Below are 14,862 nucleotides of genomic sequence, written 5' to 3'. Positions count from 1 at the left end.
TCACTGTTCAATGTCCTTCCATTTCTGTATCCTCTTTGTTGCTTTTCTTTGGTGGTTCCACTTTTCTATCATCAATTCCTCTTCTTCCAAGATGTTTGTATTGGAATAAAAGAAGACAGAAAAATCCGGAGATAAAAAAGGACGCGCTGTCAAATGCAAAATTTGCAGGAATTCCCAACAAGCTGACCACAAGGCCACCGAGTGAAGATCCGAAAAAACTCACTGCAAGCCAACATAGAGAGTCCAACGCATTGGCAATGGGTAAATCTTCTTGTTTGACAACTAATGGAACGAGAGCTTCTCGTGATGGTTCAAAGAATGCTCCAAAACAATATTGTAAAAATATAGTGAGATAAACGAGCCATTCCAGACCGTTAATAAAGTAAGCAATGAGAAAAAGTAAAACAATGAAACCTCTGGCAATGTCACTTGCTAATAATATTTTTCTTCGATCGAATAAATCAGCCACAATTCCAGTAATTGGCATTAGAAATATTCCTATGTATTATGAATTTCACATTTGCCATTGTTCCAAAAAGATGAATTTAAAAATTTAAAATTACACAATTAGAAAAATAACACAAAACCTACCTGGAAGTAACAATGCAATAAAAACTCCAGAAATGGCCGTTCCTGACGCACCATCGTGAGAATAGTCTGCATTTGGAATGTCAACATCTTTCTGCAAAATTGAGTAAAAATGTTAGAAGTGGAAAGTTTCAATAAATTAACATTTGGAGAAAATGTATCATATATGGAAGAATAGAAGGGAGAATGAATCATTGGAGCAATAGAAAGACTCGTTGAGTTGGAGGAAAGAGTGGAATTTGCAGTTCGAGTTTCCAATAAATTAACAATGGCAATTTCTGAAAAGAAATTTCCCAAACCGGAAATTAAATTCTAATTTCATGCAATACATTTCGAAAATTTCAAAAATCCAATGGAAAATTTAAGGATGTTAATGTTCAGAAAATTCATTTTTCAAATATATCATAGTTTCCCCATCACACACACAAAATTTACCAATTTTAGAAATACACTTCACTCATTCAAAAATAACAAACCTACCATAAAAAAGAGAGACCTAAACGCATGATTGAACAGGAAAATTGCTCCATATGTACTCAAAAATCCCACGACATGCTTCAACACAGGAACTTGTCCAGCACGTTTCCAAACTCGTTTCATTCTTGACATGCAAGTTGCCGAGTTGTTTTCCTCTTGATCAATATTTTCAATTTCCTTTTCTCGATTCGAATCCTCCTCCTCCTCCTGATTCATGTGTTCTTCTTCCAATGATTCCTTGGAGGTATCATTCGGAACGTTTTGAATCATTCCTTCCTGATCAATGGAAGAATCCTGAAAGCCTTCTTCTTCTTCTTCATCTTGTAACTGCACTTTTTCTTTTCTGATACTCAATGAGGAGGAGGAGTCTTCTTCTTCTACTCTCGCTGCTGCATGATCCTCACCAAGCTTGAATTTGGAATTTGAATGCGTCGTCGTCGGAGAACTCTTTTCTTTGTGTTGCATTTTTTTTTGGTTCAACAAATTTAAAACACATTGTGTTCTCAATTTCAAGAACAACCATTCAATGCATGGAGCAAAAGGCGAGTCGAAGGTGTGTTTGAAAAATCAAGTTGGGACCTTGCTGGAATGTTTGTCAATCATTTGATTTATAAGCTTTGTGAATCTATTTCGAAACACACTCCGGAGAGGAGTTGAGAAAATAATCCACACACCCGCGTGAACGGACAAATATTGTTGATGGTCGAGAGAACAACGATGAATGAATTCTCGAGTGATCACATGTGAAAAAGAAGAACGACCGTTGCATGTAAAGAAGTTACAGAAACATGCATTTCAACACATAGAGGGTGGATCGGAAATTTTGTTTTCTATTTTAAAAAAGTCATTCACTCGTCCGTTGTCGTCTTTGCAAAATAGTAGTGGCCTATCATGACTTTTCTTATTATCCAATCAGTGACAGTTGTCACTTGACAATAAATCATTTAAAAAAAATTGAACACACATTGCATCAACATTTCCTAACTTCTCACTCTTTTCCTTCTGAATAGTGATCGATCAGTTTTTGAAAAATTCAACTACTCTTGAATTCCAAACCAAACTACCATTAACAACAATCATTCAAATTTTGACAAACATGCTCACTCGAAAAGCCTCTACTTCCTCTGCTTGTCATTTCAATTCATCATCATCCACTTCCAATTACAATCAACTCTCTCCACAACAACAACAAGTCATTTCACAACTCTTTTCTCGAATTGATTTAAACAAGAATGGAGTCATTGAAAAGGAAGAATTAAAACGAGTGATGGAAGTCATGTTACAACAAGATCCTTCACTTGCAGAGAAATTGGGAATGAATACAAAGGCAGAGAATGCTTTGGATTTGTTGTTTGATCAGTTGGATGTGAATGGAGATGATGTGTTGAGTTTTAGAGAATTTGCGGAACCTTTTGCTAAAATGTTTTTGGGAACACAAAATGATGGAGAGAAGCATGCCACGGATGCTACGACTCAACAAGAGTTGTAGTCAGAGATTTTGGTTGTTTATCAAATAGCTTTGAATCAACATTTGTGTAATTTCATCATAACTTGTATAATTTAAATTTAGGTGTAGAAGGAATTGATGAGGAGTTCACACCAAAACAAAATATCTCTATCTCAACACACAGATCGTCATTCTTTACATGATAATCATTTTACAATAACAAAATACACACTTTTCAATGAATACACAAAATTTGTCACTGTTTCAACTTAACTCAAGTTATTATTTATTCCCGCATGATATCTTGGTGATCTTGTATTCCAGTAACGGTTTTAAAAGTGATCACACGAACCTCAATTGAGGATTGACATATGCATCATCATTCCTCTTCATCATCATCTTCATGTTCCAAAATTTCAACCACTGCTTGTAACTTGCGTTTCAAATTCTTACTTGCTTGTCGTCGAGGTCTTGTAGGTTTTTCCATGAGTCATTCATATTAGAAACATCTTGTTTTTCTTCTTCATCATTGTCACTTGTGGTTTGACTTTGTGAAGAAACATTGACATGTCGTCGTCGTCGACTACGAGACTGACTGTTTTTCAAAGCACTGCTAGTGACACGTGTTGGGTCTCTTTGAGAAGTGGCGATTTGATCGTCTTCGTCTTGTTCATCATCTTGTTCATCGTCATCATCACCATCGGATAGATCCTCATTGGATGATCGCTTCTTGGAAGAAGATCGTTTGGAATTGCTTGTTGCTCTTCTCCTTGGTAAAACATTCGTTGTTGTTGTTGTTACCTTGTGAAGACTTTGCAATGTTTCCATATTAAGGATACCAGCAAAAACAATGGCAATCGCTTGCTTAAATTTCATTTCACTATTTGTATTCAAGAGAGTATGCAATTCACGAGCAATGGATGGATTAACAATGGAATAAAAGTGAGGATCTTTTTCTCGTAACAGATTTTCAATAAGTTCTCTTTTCACAAGTGGTCGTCGATAAAATTTTGGTTCTTTTCCGTCTCGCACTAGATAATGAAAGACCAACAGCATGACTCTCTTACAGAAATTGCTATAGGTCAATTTGTGAGGAAGTCTCTCTCTTAAAAGTGAATGCTCTTCCTGAGTGTCTACAAAATCGATATGATCTTCAATCATTCGTTCGAAGAGAGCTCTTCGAATGTCACGATATCTCCATGATTTGGAGACGTCTTTGTGAGTCCTAAATTGTAAGCCAAAACGCGAATAGGAATGTTGACAGAGTCATCCAATTCTTCAATATCAAGGTCAATAGGTTTTGACTTGGAGTCGAGTGGTGCTGTATTTGTCGTACTGCTACTACTGTCTTCGGCACTGTGAACACTACTGTTTGAGGAGGAAGATTTTCGAGAGATTTTTGCAGCAGAAGATGACTTCTTTTTGGTACTCTTAGATTCTTTGGTGGCATTACTCGTAGTCGAACTTCTTCTCTTCTTGTAGTTGCTTTGTTTGGAGTTTTTTGACGCTCTTGACTGCTTGTAGCCATTGGTAAATGATCACTTTGAGTGTCATCAAGTAACTGTTTCATGGAATCAGAGGCATACTCTTCGTATTGTTGTTGCTGCTGTTGTTGTTCTACATGTTCTTCATGATTTGTTTCACCAAAATGTGCTCGTGTTGAAGATGATGGTCATCATGCATGAATTCTTTTCGTTCTTGATGAGACATGATTTTTGTCTTTTTCAAAGAAGGTTGTAATGCATGATTTGGAGCGTAATGATCATAATAATGTGGTTCTTGATGATGATGCAAAGTACTTGCAGCAACAGAGGAGCTCGATGGCATATTTCTACTATACTCGTGATGATTCATCTGGTAATAGCATTCAGTAGGATGATAGGATGATGCTGAATGTTGAGCTAAATTGCCATCGAAAGTATGACCTTCCATATTTGATAAATTCAGATATTTAGAAGATTCCATCTTGGATAACATGAACCCATCGTGATAATGACGAGCATGAGAAGAAGGATGATGTTCTCGATTCGAGTCATACTGTTGATGATGCATCTGCATGCTCTCCTCTCGTTCCTTCTCTCTCAAATGTTTTTCATAATGCATTCTCTCATCGTCCACACCATAGATTGTTCCTGCATTTGCTGTTGTTGAAGTACCCTGCATCATCATCATGGAGTTGGTGGTTGGAGAGGCTCTCTGTACTCCTCCACCTCCAAAACCAGTCACTGAACCACCCACTCTCCATCCTAATTGTGCATCTGAGCCTCCAGAACCTTGTTGAGTGGACGCATGTGTGTGAAAATGATAGGGAGGAGGATTTGATGCGAGAGGATTTCGTTGATGTTTTTCCTGTTGATGAAAAGGATTGGTACGTTGACTCGATGGAGAGTTGTTGTTTGAATGGCTATGACCACTACTATTCGTCGTAGTACTTGTTACATAGTTGTTGTGAATACTCGTAGTTTTGAGTGAAGACATCTTGTTGTTGTTGATAATGATGATGATGACTATAGTAATGATGAGGATGAGGATGGCCACCAACGGTAGAGCCATAGTGAGAATGTAATTCATTGGAAGGAGGAGGATAAAAATCATTGGGACGGTCTCTAAAATTGCCATATTTGTAACTCGTGGATATTGTGTGAGCGATCTGTTGTTGTGATCCATCATGATGCAAAGTAGTGTTGTCCTGTGAATCCAATAATACACTACTCGTAGCAGGCAATGGTGTCGAAGATGCAGAATAAGTGGTTGTAGCATGTTGATGATGATGTTCAACAAGTGGTGCATGTTGTGAACCACCAAGATTGCTGCTGTTCACACCGTCAATGAGCGCAAGAGAATGTTTTGCTGTACTTGGTTCATGATGATGAGACAATTGATGATTTGTTCCTTTTGTCAAATGTTGTTGAGAGAGAGGAAGAGATGGAGGAATGGATCCCTGAACGTGTTGATTGCTGCCACTGTTAGTATTGCCAAATAACAATTCAATGGCTTTACTGTTGGTGAGCACGACAGGTTCCTTACTGGAAGGTGACTGCGAATGATGTTCTTGACGAGTCTGAGATGGTATAATCATGTTGTGAAAGTCGTTAGAAATGATTATTGTGGAAGGTGCTTTCTGTTGATGATGCTTTTGTCGTTGTGAATATTGTGCAGGAGGCAACAATGTTGGTCCCATAATTATGCTCTTGTTGTTGCCTTCAAGTCGTGATTGTGTGAATGCGGAAGGTGTGAAAGTTTGTCAGTTGTTGTGAATTTGTGAGAGAATAAATGTTTTCACAAAAGAGTGTTTCGCTGATGCAAATTATGATAAGAAGTGGTTGCAGTTGATATCAGTTTCTCTCAAATATTTCAAAAAGTCGTAGTTTGTTGCAGGCAGTAGTATTGACTTTTGACAGTTGGTGGTTTGTTGTTCAGTGATTTTGGTTAAGCCACTGCTTTTCAGAGTTGGGTTTTTAAAAGGAATGTGAGTGGTTATGATAATGTAGATTGGACCTTCTTGATGTGAAAGATTTTGCAGCAAAAGAAGAAGGAATTGATTGCTTGTGCGTTTGTGCGTTCTGATGCTGCTTTTGTGTGTGTGCAGTTGAATGAGAAACAATCAAGTGTGTGGCTGTTTTTTGGAATATTATGTCGCCGGTTGATGGATTTTTAAATAGTTATTGTAATAGTGTTAATTATTGCTATTACACTATTGATTGGATATTGTACAAATAAATTGTACTTGTTCAAAAATGAATACTAGTCTTTTCTTCGCACTCACACCACTTGCCTTTTCAGATGGTGTTGTGGAGTAATTATTACGCGGATATGCACCAAGTGTGGTTCTGGATATTGGGATATGATAATACTGTACCACACACCGAAGAATAATTATCGTGTCGTCTTCAGAAGGCTATTACGACGCAATGACGTTGTTTTTTTGAAGATTGCGTGATTTTTGGAAGCTGTGGTAGAATATTGGAACCGTGTTTTCGCTGTCCAAAGTAATCAACCCGAGGAGTTTCAGCTAGATAAAGAAAACCGCTTCTTGACGCGCTCGTTGCACAACTATTTGCGAATGTTTGAATTGACAGCTCTTCAATACTGTTGCTATTTGCGTTTCTTGCTGCTTTGCCTGTGGTTTGGGCGTTTTTTCGTTTGCTATTGGTTGTGGCGTTACCTTGTTTGTTGCTGCCAGATTGTCGAAATTGTTTGGAAGATGGCGTATTTGACAATGTCGCAGTATTGTCTGAATTGGGCGTTGATTGCTTCTTATTTGAACTTTGTCGAGTTGATTGCTGTTTTCTTGATTTGTTTGGCGTTGAGGTGGAACCACTGCTGTGAGATGAATCTTTTGGAGTGCTTGTCAATTTGTTTGGTGTTGTGTTACTACTACTGCTGCTACTACTACTAGTGGTTTTCGACGAGGAGGAAATACTGGATGGAGGTTTTGAGGGAGTTGTAGTTGAAATCTCAGCCTTTCTCGCTGTGGTTGACTTATCATGTATTGATTGGTGTTTCGAGGAGGACGTCGATAACGAGGATGGGCAGCTACCGTTGGTGTGGTCACTGCCAGGGTATTAGATGGAACAGGCGAAGACACGGATGCAATGGAGGGTGTTGTATGGGATGTGGAGGGCTCTAGTTGAATAAAAGTATCGGCCTTAACTGGTGTTAATAAACCAGAGGATGCTTCCGCAGTTGTCTCATGCATTGGTAGTTGTTGATCTTCTTCAATCATTGTTTCTCTAGTTTCCAACATGTCGTCTGCTGTGAATGTTTGATGATTTGTGATTTCTGAATCATTGGTTGACAAATCAAGTGCTGGAGAGGTTGCAACCATGGGAGGCGACAAAGTATAGGGTTCTTCGAGTGTCTGGGCAGTGAAGAAGTTGCTGTTGTTGGAGAAGTAAATTCCAGTTGCATGACTGTTGAAAACGTGTTTGGCGTTGAAGATAACGATAATGCATCCTCGTCTGCCTCTGCTGCGTACGGACCTGATAATGGCGATTGAATACCTTCCTTATCCGCCCGTGTTAGAGACGCAGTTCCCATTTCTTGATAATTTGTGGTTGTAGAGAAAGGACTGATGAAGGAAGATTCCAATTGTGTGGTTGGAGTACGCGGTGCCAAATTAATTGAAAACGACATTGGATCTTTGATTACGAGGCTTTCATGGGAAGTTGATCGTGTGACGTCACTGCTGGTATGTACATGTGGTGGTTGATCTGTTGTTGGGGCCTCTACAGTTGTTGGCGTTTGTACAGGACTGACTGTAGTCATCGTTGTTGGGGAAGGTTCAGAATCTTCCTTATTGCTGCCACTAGTGGAGCTGGTTGCTTCTGGAGCTGTTGGATGTTCCACGCGAGGAACTACTGTTTCGAGAGATGGTTGCAAATCATTTGCATCTTGCTTAGATGCGAGAACAGCTACCTTGCCTTCCCTCGTTTCATTGGGGTTTTCATATTGCTTCCTCAACCATTGCCTCCGTTCATTCTCAGAGACGAATATTGAGCTCAGTGAGTTTTGTAAAATGTTCTTCACTAGAAGAGAGGCATCATATTCATTGGGCAAATGTTCATGATTTAGTAGAGCCAAACCAATCCCAGCGTGTTGATTCGAGATTTTGCTGTCTTGCTTAAGAGAGTCCAACATTTGACTCCATCCAGGGAGCTCATTCAGTTGTCGTTTTATGAGACTTTTAGAATAAAACTTGCTTTCTTCATCCTCATTAATCTGCTCATAATCTGTTAAGAGTTTGTTGTGATGTACGCAGGGACACCACCATCGATGCATGGCTGCAGGATTCAATGGCTCCTCAGTGGTTAATAAACGTCCACGAATCGCCTTCTTCAAATAGTGACTCATTTGACAATGCTCGCAATGTAAAAAGTAATCCTTTTCTGAGCCATTATTGAAGGTTTTTAGCAGTACTTCCCAGTGAAAAACGCTCAACCAAAATAAAGATGCTGTCACGGAAGATTCTGAGCTCTTCAGATGCTCTACATTACTTTTCATTTCATTCATTGTAGTCTCTACGAATTCATTGTTGGAGTTGTGATATTTGGTTAAAAATTCAGAGCTTAAGTCCAATTTTAGATCGTGTGTCGATTGTAATTGAAGCAATTTCTTGAGCATTCTATGAAAATTAAAGCAATGCAACTTAATAATATTCTTATTCTTCCCAGATGAAGTATCTTGATGACAGAACAGGGTGAATCGTAATGGTGATGGTTGGTTATAGAAAATACAATCATGTAAATGACATGATTTTAGCTCCTCTCTAAATGATTCACATCGCTTCTCAATGACCTCACTGGGTACACTAACTTTTTCAAATTCTGTTTTCAAAATTAATTTAGATTGGCATTGTGAGCACTGAATCTTGTCTTGGCTGTAATTGATAAAACCGTATCTTGCGCACTCGAGTGGGTTTACATTATAAGGCTTGTTGAACCATGTTGCGATTTGAAAAGTTTTTACTCTCTCATTGAATCCTTTAATATCAAGCGGAGTTGATGTTTCATGTTTTATATTACTGTGGGCTTGATCCGAGTTCAAAATTGAAGATGGCGATGCAAGATTAAATAATTGATGTCCGAACCAATGTGATCCGAATTCTTTTTTGTGGATTTGTATCCATCATGTGCATATAGGCTTTAATTTTTCTTTCAATTTCTTGCAGTGAGTGATCACTGCTGTTTGTACTTGATTCGGGAAGGCCCAACGATTGAGAGGATGATGTTATCATGATGAAGGTATTTTTTTTAAAATTGATCCAATGTTTTCCCTTTTAATTTGTTGACAAAAAGCAAAATATTAATTACAGGTCCTCTTGTTTGTCCAGAACAAAGAGATGCGTGCGCGAGTTTACTTTAAATTGGTTCTTTTTTTACCTTTTTCTCTTAAACACTTTTAAAAAACAAATTAATGCTAACCACAAGAGGTCCCTTCAATTCCGAGTGTGAAAAAATTTGAGATCCCTCTCTTCAAACAAGACCTTTAGGTGTTTTATTTCGGTTTATCCTCGATGTGGTCATTCCTTATCTCACGATCATTATCGTTTAGGAAACTGTAATAGAGTAGAGATTCCATGCAAGGCTTATCCTCGCAAACTGCAACTCGCAAGATGTAGTTCGCTCTCAGCTACAGCATACAGCTCTTTTTATTCATGTGCCATTCATTCGCATGGTAAATCATAATCGTATTTTGGATATGACACAAAAGTGAAAAGGACTTCTACTGGTTCTTTTTGTAGAGGTGAGTGGCTTTCAGTCGTGCAAACACAAATTCAACAATGAGTAAAATATTTCCAACTAAAAAGATGAGAGTCACAAAGTAGAAGAAATTGGCATTTCCTGTACCCTTGTGAATCCAAGTATTGAAACAAATAGGTCCCACGAAAAGTGATGCCAGTAACATGCTCACAATAAAGAAACCATATCTCATATGTTGGGAGATGTGAATAAATAGAAGAAGGAGTGTCATGTAAAAGTAAAAATCTCCCAAGCATGGATATGCCTTAAATACAGAAATTATTGCTGTCTGAATGAGGCACCAAAATAATCCATCGTTTTTGAATCTGAGTGTGAGAGGAATGACATAAATAAATGCATGCAAGTGGAAAATTAGCAAAAAGAAGGCCTTAAAATCGTTGAAAACTTCTGTGAAGAAGTACCACATCGTCCCCCAATTTGGAGTTAAATCTTGAAGGGTGAAAGGATAATAGTAGCATTGATAACAGTATTCATAGAGAATATTCAATCGTTCAATTCCAATCACTGTGCCCAATGTTGATGAGAGGAATGGATAAATTATGGTATCTGTTGGAATTGTAGTTTTTGCTTCCAAGCTGTCACCCCCTCTAATGCTTTCCAGAAGAGAAATTGACGCATAGTGTAAGCAACATGTCCAAAATAGAAGCATGATAATACTTTTTCCAGAGATTGCAAACATATTGGCAGGCTCATTACGTCTCAGTTTCAAACTTCTCACAATTAAAATAATTCCAACAAGTAATGTAATTGGATACAGCGTCAAATATGAACCAAATGCTAAAAATAAGGTACTAGATACTATGTTCGATTTTGTTGCAAAGTATATTGCTCCAGCAATTGACAAATTATTGAAAACAATGGTCGACATGCTCACACAACTTCCAATCATTACAGGATTCAATAAATACAGTGACATTAAAAAAATAGGTAAATTTTGAGAAGGAGTATTTTCTTGTGGCAAATTTCGAGAAGCTCTATTTGTTGTGGTGTTCGATGTTCCTGCTGTTGTGACTCTTTTGTAAAAAGGTTGCAATAGTAATTCCGAATTTTTAGCAATTCCATACACGAAAAATGCAACCACAAGATCTGATATTATGAAAATGAATCGGTACATCCAAAGTTGTAAATTTCTTTCATGATGAGTTGAGAATGTACTTGCCAATTGATCGGCCAATGCAAAGGGAGCTAATGTAAGAGGAGGTTGTAAAAAAGAAGAGCTGGAATATGGTGATTGACCGATCCGAGAGAGAAATAATCCTTCTTTCACTAATATCGTTAAGAAATGTAGATATCATCATTTCATACATTGATCAATATATATATTCCGAACAAAATTTACACCTACATCGTTTGAAACTTGTGGTCGGAGTAGAAAAGTGAATTTCATCCTCCAATGATTTATCAAATTCATAATAAAACAATATTCCACGTATCACCACGGAGAGTATCAAAATGAATGAGTGCAGTGTTTTTTGTGATGATGATGACAAAGAGAAAGCCGATGAACTACTCATTTTTTTTGTAAAGATTTAATAATAAATTTATTTGAGCTGAAGTGAATGATGTTAAAAGTATAAATGAATAAGAGATTGTTCAGAGGAAATACCAAGTCGAAGTGGAAAACCATAGTGACCTGTTCCTCTGTGGGAATATAATCTCAAATTTCTATTTCATGTGTGTGTCAGTGTGTTTCCCATCCCATAACGTGATTCCAACACTTACCTTCTTCCATATAAACCTTGATCTGGTGGATAAGCTTTGAAAAGGGTCTTTTCCTTTCCTAATAGTTTCAGTGTGTGATAGAGACCTTTTACAAAGTCATTCTTCCAATTCCAATTTGTCCACCATCTTTCATGATGTAATTCCAAAATTATTTCATTTTCAACAAATTTAACATATTTAACATTAAGAAATTCATGTTCCAAATTTACATTAAGAAATTCAATTGATACTTACGTAAATGTCCACTAAATACAATATCACACGAATCCATAGTATCCAAAGAAGAGAGAATGGAAGGATTATGAATTAGTAACACTCGTGGCGTATTTGCATCGATTCGTGGAAACTTTTTACACAATTCTTGAATGTGTCGTGTGGATGGCTCCATTCCTGCAAATGAAAAACTTGAACCAACAATTTGAATTTGAGATTTTTCTCCACTCAATTTGGACCATCGTTCAATTTCAATGATTGTTTGATCATCTTCGAGTAAGGTAATTGAATTTTCTTGATAAGCTCTTCTAATTTTTTCCAATACTTCATAATCATGGCTGTCCAATCCGAAATTGGCCATGTTAAATAAAATATTCATTTAACATTAATTATTTTAAATTATTTAAATTATAAAATACTTACTTTCCTAAACAAGCTACAACTTTGTGAGAAATTTCTTTAAGAGGAGAAAGTGCCTCTCTTAATGAGTCCTCATCATGATGTGTGTCCATTGTTTCCATATCTCCAGTAATTACAACTAGATCAATGTGATGCTTGTGATGGACAATATTTTGACAAATTTTAAATAATCGCTTCTTACTCATGTAAGGTCCCATATGCGCATCAGTAATTTGGAATACTCGAAGAATACGAGATTCATCTTGGTGGATCACCTTGTCACTTGTCAATTCCATGACATGGTCATGAGAGTGTCATGGTTTTGAGATTGATCTACAAGTTCCTCCTCACTCTTCTTTCGATTATGAGTCAAATCAATATGTACTTGCTCTTTTCCAAAAGTTGGGCTCACAAACGACAAGTAGAAGGAATACAATGTTAAACTCAAAGTTAATAAATGAAAATAGGTCATATTGGGATCGAGGTGTGAAAAGAGTGGTCGAAATGCAATTCTTAAAAGTGAATGAGGAATGGAGAGCATAGATCCCATTGCTCCCCAAGCTAAATAAAAGTATCCAGGAAGGCAAATGCTCCACAAGTACCAACTTTAAATTTCATTTTTGTAATAATCATTGTAAAAATAATCATTAATTTATAATTTTCAAATAATAATGCGTAACGACGCCTACCTTGGTTTCAATTTTCTCCATTTCATCAACACAAATAAATGTACAAATACTGATGCATTTAAATAAAAGTGACCAACAATTGGAAGAATTGGAAATTGATTTGCTGCAAAATACGAATTTGTAAACAAGCAATGAATCGATGTAAACAAGGCATAAAACAATGTAAATCTTCGATTCTTTAGCATGACATGAGCAAAAAGAGAGAATGCTCCAATTCCGACCAGTGATTGTATGGCAAACCAAAATCGAGGCGATGAATGAAGAGAATGGAAGACGCTTTCAATGATTGACATTTTTTTAATGAAACTGTGCGATCAAGAATCAGAAATATGTGCGTTTAACAGTTCAATAATGCGCGCACAATTTTCAAATGTGCTTGGGACACGTGGTGTTGGCTGCTACGTCAGCACTGTTTAGTAACATGAATTCATATTTTAGGATTCAATGGCTACTTTTCAAAGTTCTTGCATTTCAATTTCAATAGGAAGTTCGCCAATAATGTTCGCTTCTTTTTGTAAAATGGTGACTTCTTTCCATTTGGCAAAATAGCTGGTTTGTTTGAGAGCCAAATAAATTTCAGGAATAATATTTTCAGCAACAAGCTCGAGCTTGATTGGTTCTAATCGATTGAATGGTATCGTTTCATGGGGATTGAGTGTGAGGTGTGCAACAAGATCATTATATGTGTTCTTAGAATCTGACGATAAATTCACACTAAGAATGACATGGTTCAACGTCATTAAATCATTGAGTGACAGATTTTTCTTCTTTTCAAACTTTTCGAATGCTTCAAAGAGTCGCAAATTTTCCAAAGCGAACAAATTCGTGGCATATTGCTATGTTTTTGTGCATTCGTGAGAAGATAAATTTTGGCAAACATGGAATGAATGAACATACCTCTTGCAAATCTCTGAAATGTATATCTTTCATGTTTTCGTACCATTCATGAGTTAATGCATCGTGGTTGTCATCATCTTGTAAAGTAATGCAACATCTTTGCAACCACCTCTTGTATTGCAAATAGGAAATGAATTCAACAAGCATGACATTTCCGCCAAATATCATTAGCGAGCACAGAAAGAAGAGTAAAATTCCAACTCGATTAACTATAAGGGTATTCCAAACAAAAATGTCCAATACAACGAGAATGGAAATCAAGAAAATTAATAGTTGCGAAAAGATATCCATTCTCAAATGAAACGGGTCATCAAACATAAAATAGTAGCCAATACCCTAAAATAAGGAAGTTACCAATCCATGAAATTCCTCACTCAAATACCTACGTGCTTACGAATTTTTTTCAAGTTGAATATAGCATCAACGAATAAGCAAAGAATTGAAACTAAACTCAAAAAACCAAATTGAGTCGTCAATGCCAACAACGACGCGTCAAATTGGAGGGTCCACTCAAATCTTGCGAATCGCTCAATAATGATACTTTCCATAATTCCATAAAATATTCCAAACCATGCTCCAAATAACAACACCGTCACGACCACAATTAAGGCCAGTGTCACGTATGTATTGGTAAGCCCTTTGTAAATTTTCATGCTTGAATTCGTCTTGTTGTCATCCAATACTTCTAAGCCTTTCCTAATTTGATATAAATTTCTCAAAAAATAAAATCTAATAGTCACAATCATATAGGATGCAGCAAGTAGTGACATGAATAGGTTAGGTACGGGAATGAAAGGAATAATGTTCCTACCAATGGTTTTGAATAGTGACATTAAGATTGGTTCAATATATACCAAACAAATAATCATCATGCAAAATGGACCAATAAAAGGAGTAATTAATCTTCGTTTCAACGAAATACTATTTCTATAACGGAACAATAACAATGTATAAAACGACAAGCAACTTGCCACTACAATCCACAACATTGAATCCTTTAAAATTAAATCCCAATATTGAGAGGCGTCATTATAGTGAAAAACGCCTAAATACGAGTTGTAACTACTGTAACATGTTGGATTGGCCAGAATGTCCAACAATTGTTGCATTACTTGTTCTTCCAATGAATTTCCATATCGTTTAAGGGCATTCATGGAAAACCATTGAT

The 14,862-nt window shown here is 36.9% G+C and overlaps 8 protein-coding genes across 8 annotated transcripts; 1 reads left to right on the top strand and 7 right to left on the bottom strand.

Moving 5' to 3' along the window:
* Positions 1–7: 7 nt before the first annotated feature.
* On the bottom strand, positions 8–1,530 carry C9374_002932 (uncharacterized protein; the record flags this gene model as incomplete). Its single annotated transcript, XM_044692404.1, has 4 exons — positions 8–498; positions 592–682; positions 733–900; positions 1,069–1,530. The coding sequence occupies 4 exons, from the start codon at positions 1,528–1,530 to the stop codon at positions 8–10; spliced, it is 1,212 nt and encodes a 403-aa protein (XP_044549776.1).
* A 631-nt stretch (positions 1,531–2,161) lies between these two features.
* On the top strand, positions 2,162–2,554 carry C9374_002931 (uncharacterized protein; the record flags this gene model as incomplete). The annotated part of the gene is made up of 1 exon (XM_044692403.1): positions 2,162–2,554. One exon carries the CDS (start codon positions 2,162–2,164, stop codon positions 2,552–2,554), a length of 393 nt encoding a protein of 130 aa, XP_044549775.1.
* Positions 2,555–2,953: 399 nt separating this feature from the next.
* On the bottom strand, positions 2,954–3,673 carry C9374_002930 (uncharacterized protein; the record flags this gene model as incomplete). Its single annotated transcript, XM_044692402.1, has 1 exon — positions 2,954–3,673. The coding sequence occupies one exon, from the start codon at positions 3,671–3,673 to the stop codon at positions 2,954–2,956; it is 720 nt and encodes a 239-aa protein (XP_044549774.1).
* Positions 3,674–4,129: 456 nt separating this feature from the next.
* C9374_002929 (uncharacterized protein) lies at positions 4,130–8,635 on the bottom strand (the record flags this gene model as incomplete). Its single annotated transcript, XM_044692400.1, has 5 exons — positions 4,130–4,990; positions 5,055–5,713; positions 6,678–6,993; positions 7,053–7,425; positions 7,491–8,635. 5 exons carry the CDS (start codon positions 8,633–8,635, stop codon positions 4,130–4,132), a joined length of 3,354 nt encoding a protein of 1,117 aa, XP_044549773.1.
* Positions 8,636–9,736: 1,101 nt separating this feature from the next.
* Positions 9,737–11,288, bottom strand: C9374_002928 (uncharacterized protein; the record flags this gene model as incomplete). Its single annotated transcript, XM_044692399.1, has 2 exons — positions 9,737–11,040; positions 11,120–11,288. The coding sequence occupies 2 exons, from the start codon at positions 11,286–11,288 to the stop codon at positions 9,737–9,739; spliced, it is 1,473 nt and encodes a 490-aa protein (XP_044549772.1).
* A 51-nt stretch (positions 11,289–11,339) lies between these two features.
* On the bottom strand, positions 11,340–12,326 carry C9374_002927 (uncharacterized protein; the record flags this gene model as incomplete). Its single annotated transcript, XM_044692398.1, has 4 exons — positions 11,340–11,439; positions 11,497–11,581; positions 11,731–12,047; positions 12,133–12,326. 4 exons carry the CDS (start codon positions 12,324–12,326, stop codon positions 11,340–11,342), a joined length of 696 nt encoding a protein of 231 aa, XP_044549771.1.
* A 68-nt stretch (positions 12,327–12,394) lies between these two features.
* Positions 12,395–13,090, bottom strand: C9374_002926 (uncharacterized protein; the record flags this gene model as incomplete). Its single annotated transcript, XM_044692397.1, has 2 exons — positions 12,395–12,713; positions 12,798–13,090. The coding sequence occupies 2 exons, from the start codon at positions 13,088–13,090 to the stop codon at positions 12,395–12,397; spliced, it is 612 nt and encodes a 203-aa protein (XP_044549770.1).
* A 162-nt stretch (positions 13,091–13,252) lies between these two features.
* Positions 13,253–14,848, bottom strand: C9374_002925 (uncharacterized protein; the record flags this gene model as incomplete). The annotated part of the gene is made up of 3 exons (XM_044692396.1): positions 13,253–13,633; positions 13,695–14,030; positions 14,081–14,848. The coding sequence occupies 3 exons, from the start codon at positions 14,846–14,848 to the stop codon at positions 13,253–13,255; spliced, it is 1,485 nt and encodes a 494-aa protein (XP_044549769.1).
* Between the last annotated feature and the right edge of the window lie 14 nt (positions 14,849–14,862).

This window comes from Naegleria lovaniensis (genome assembly GCF_003324165.1).
Source record: "Naegleria lovaniensis strain ATCC 30569 chromosome Unknown tig018, whole genome shotgun sequence".
NCBI classification, from domain to species: Eukaryota; Heterolobosea; class Eutetramitea; order Acrasida; family Naegleriidae; genus Naegleria; species Naegleria lovaniensis.
This window is presented reverse-complemented; position numbering and strand designations above follow the sequence as displayed.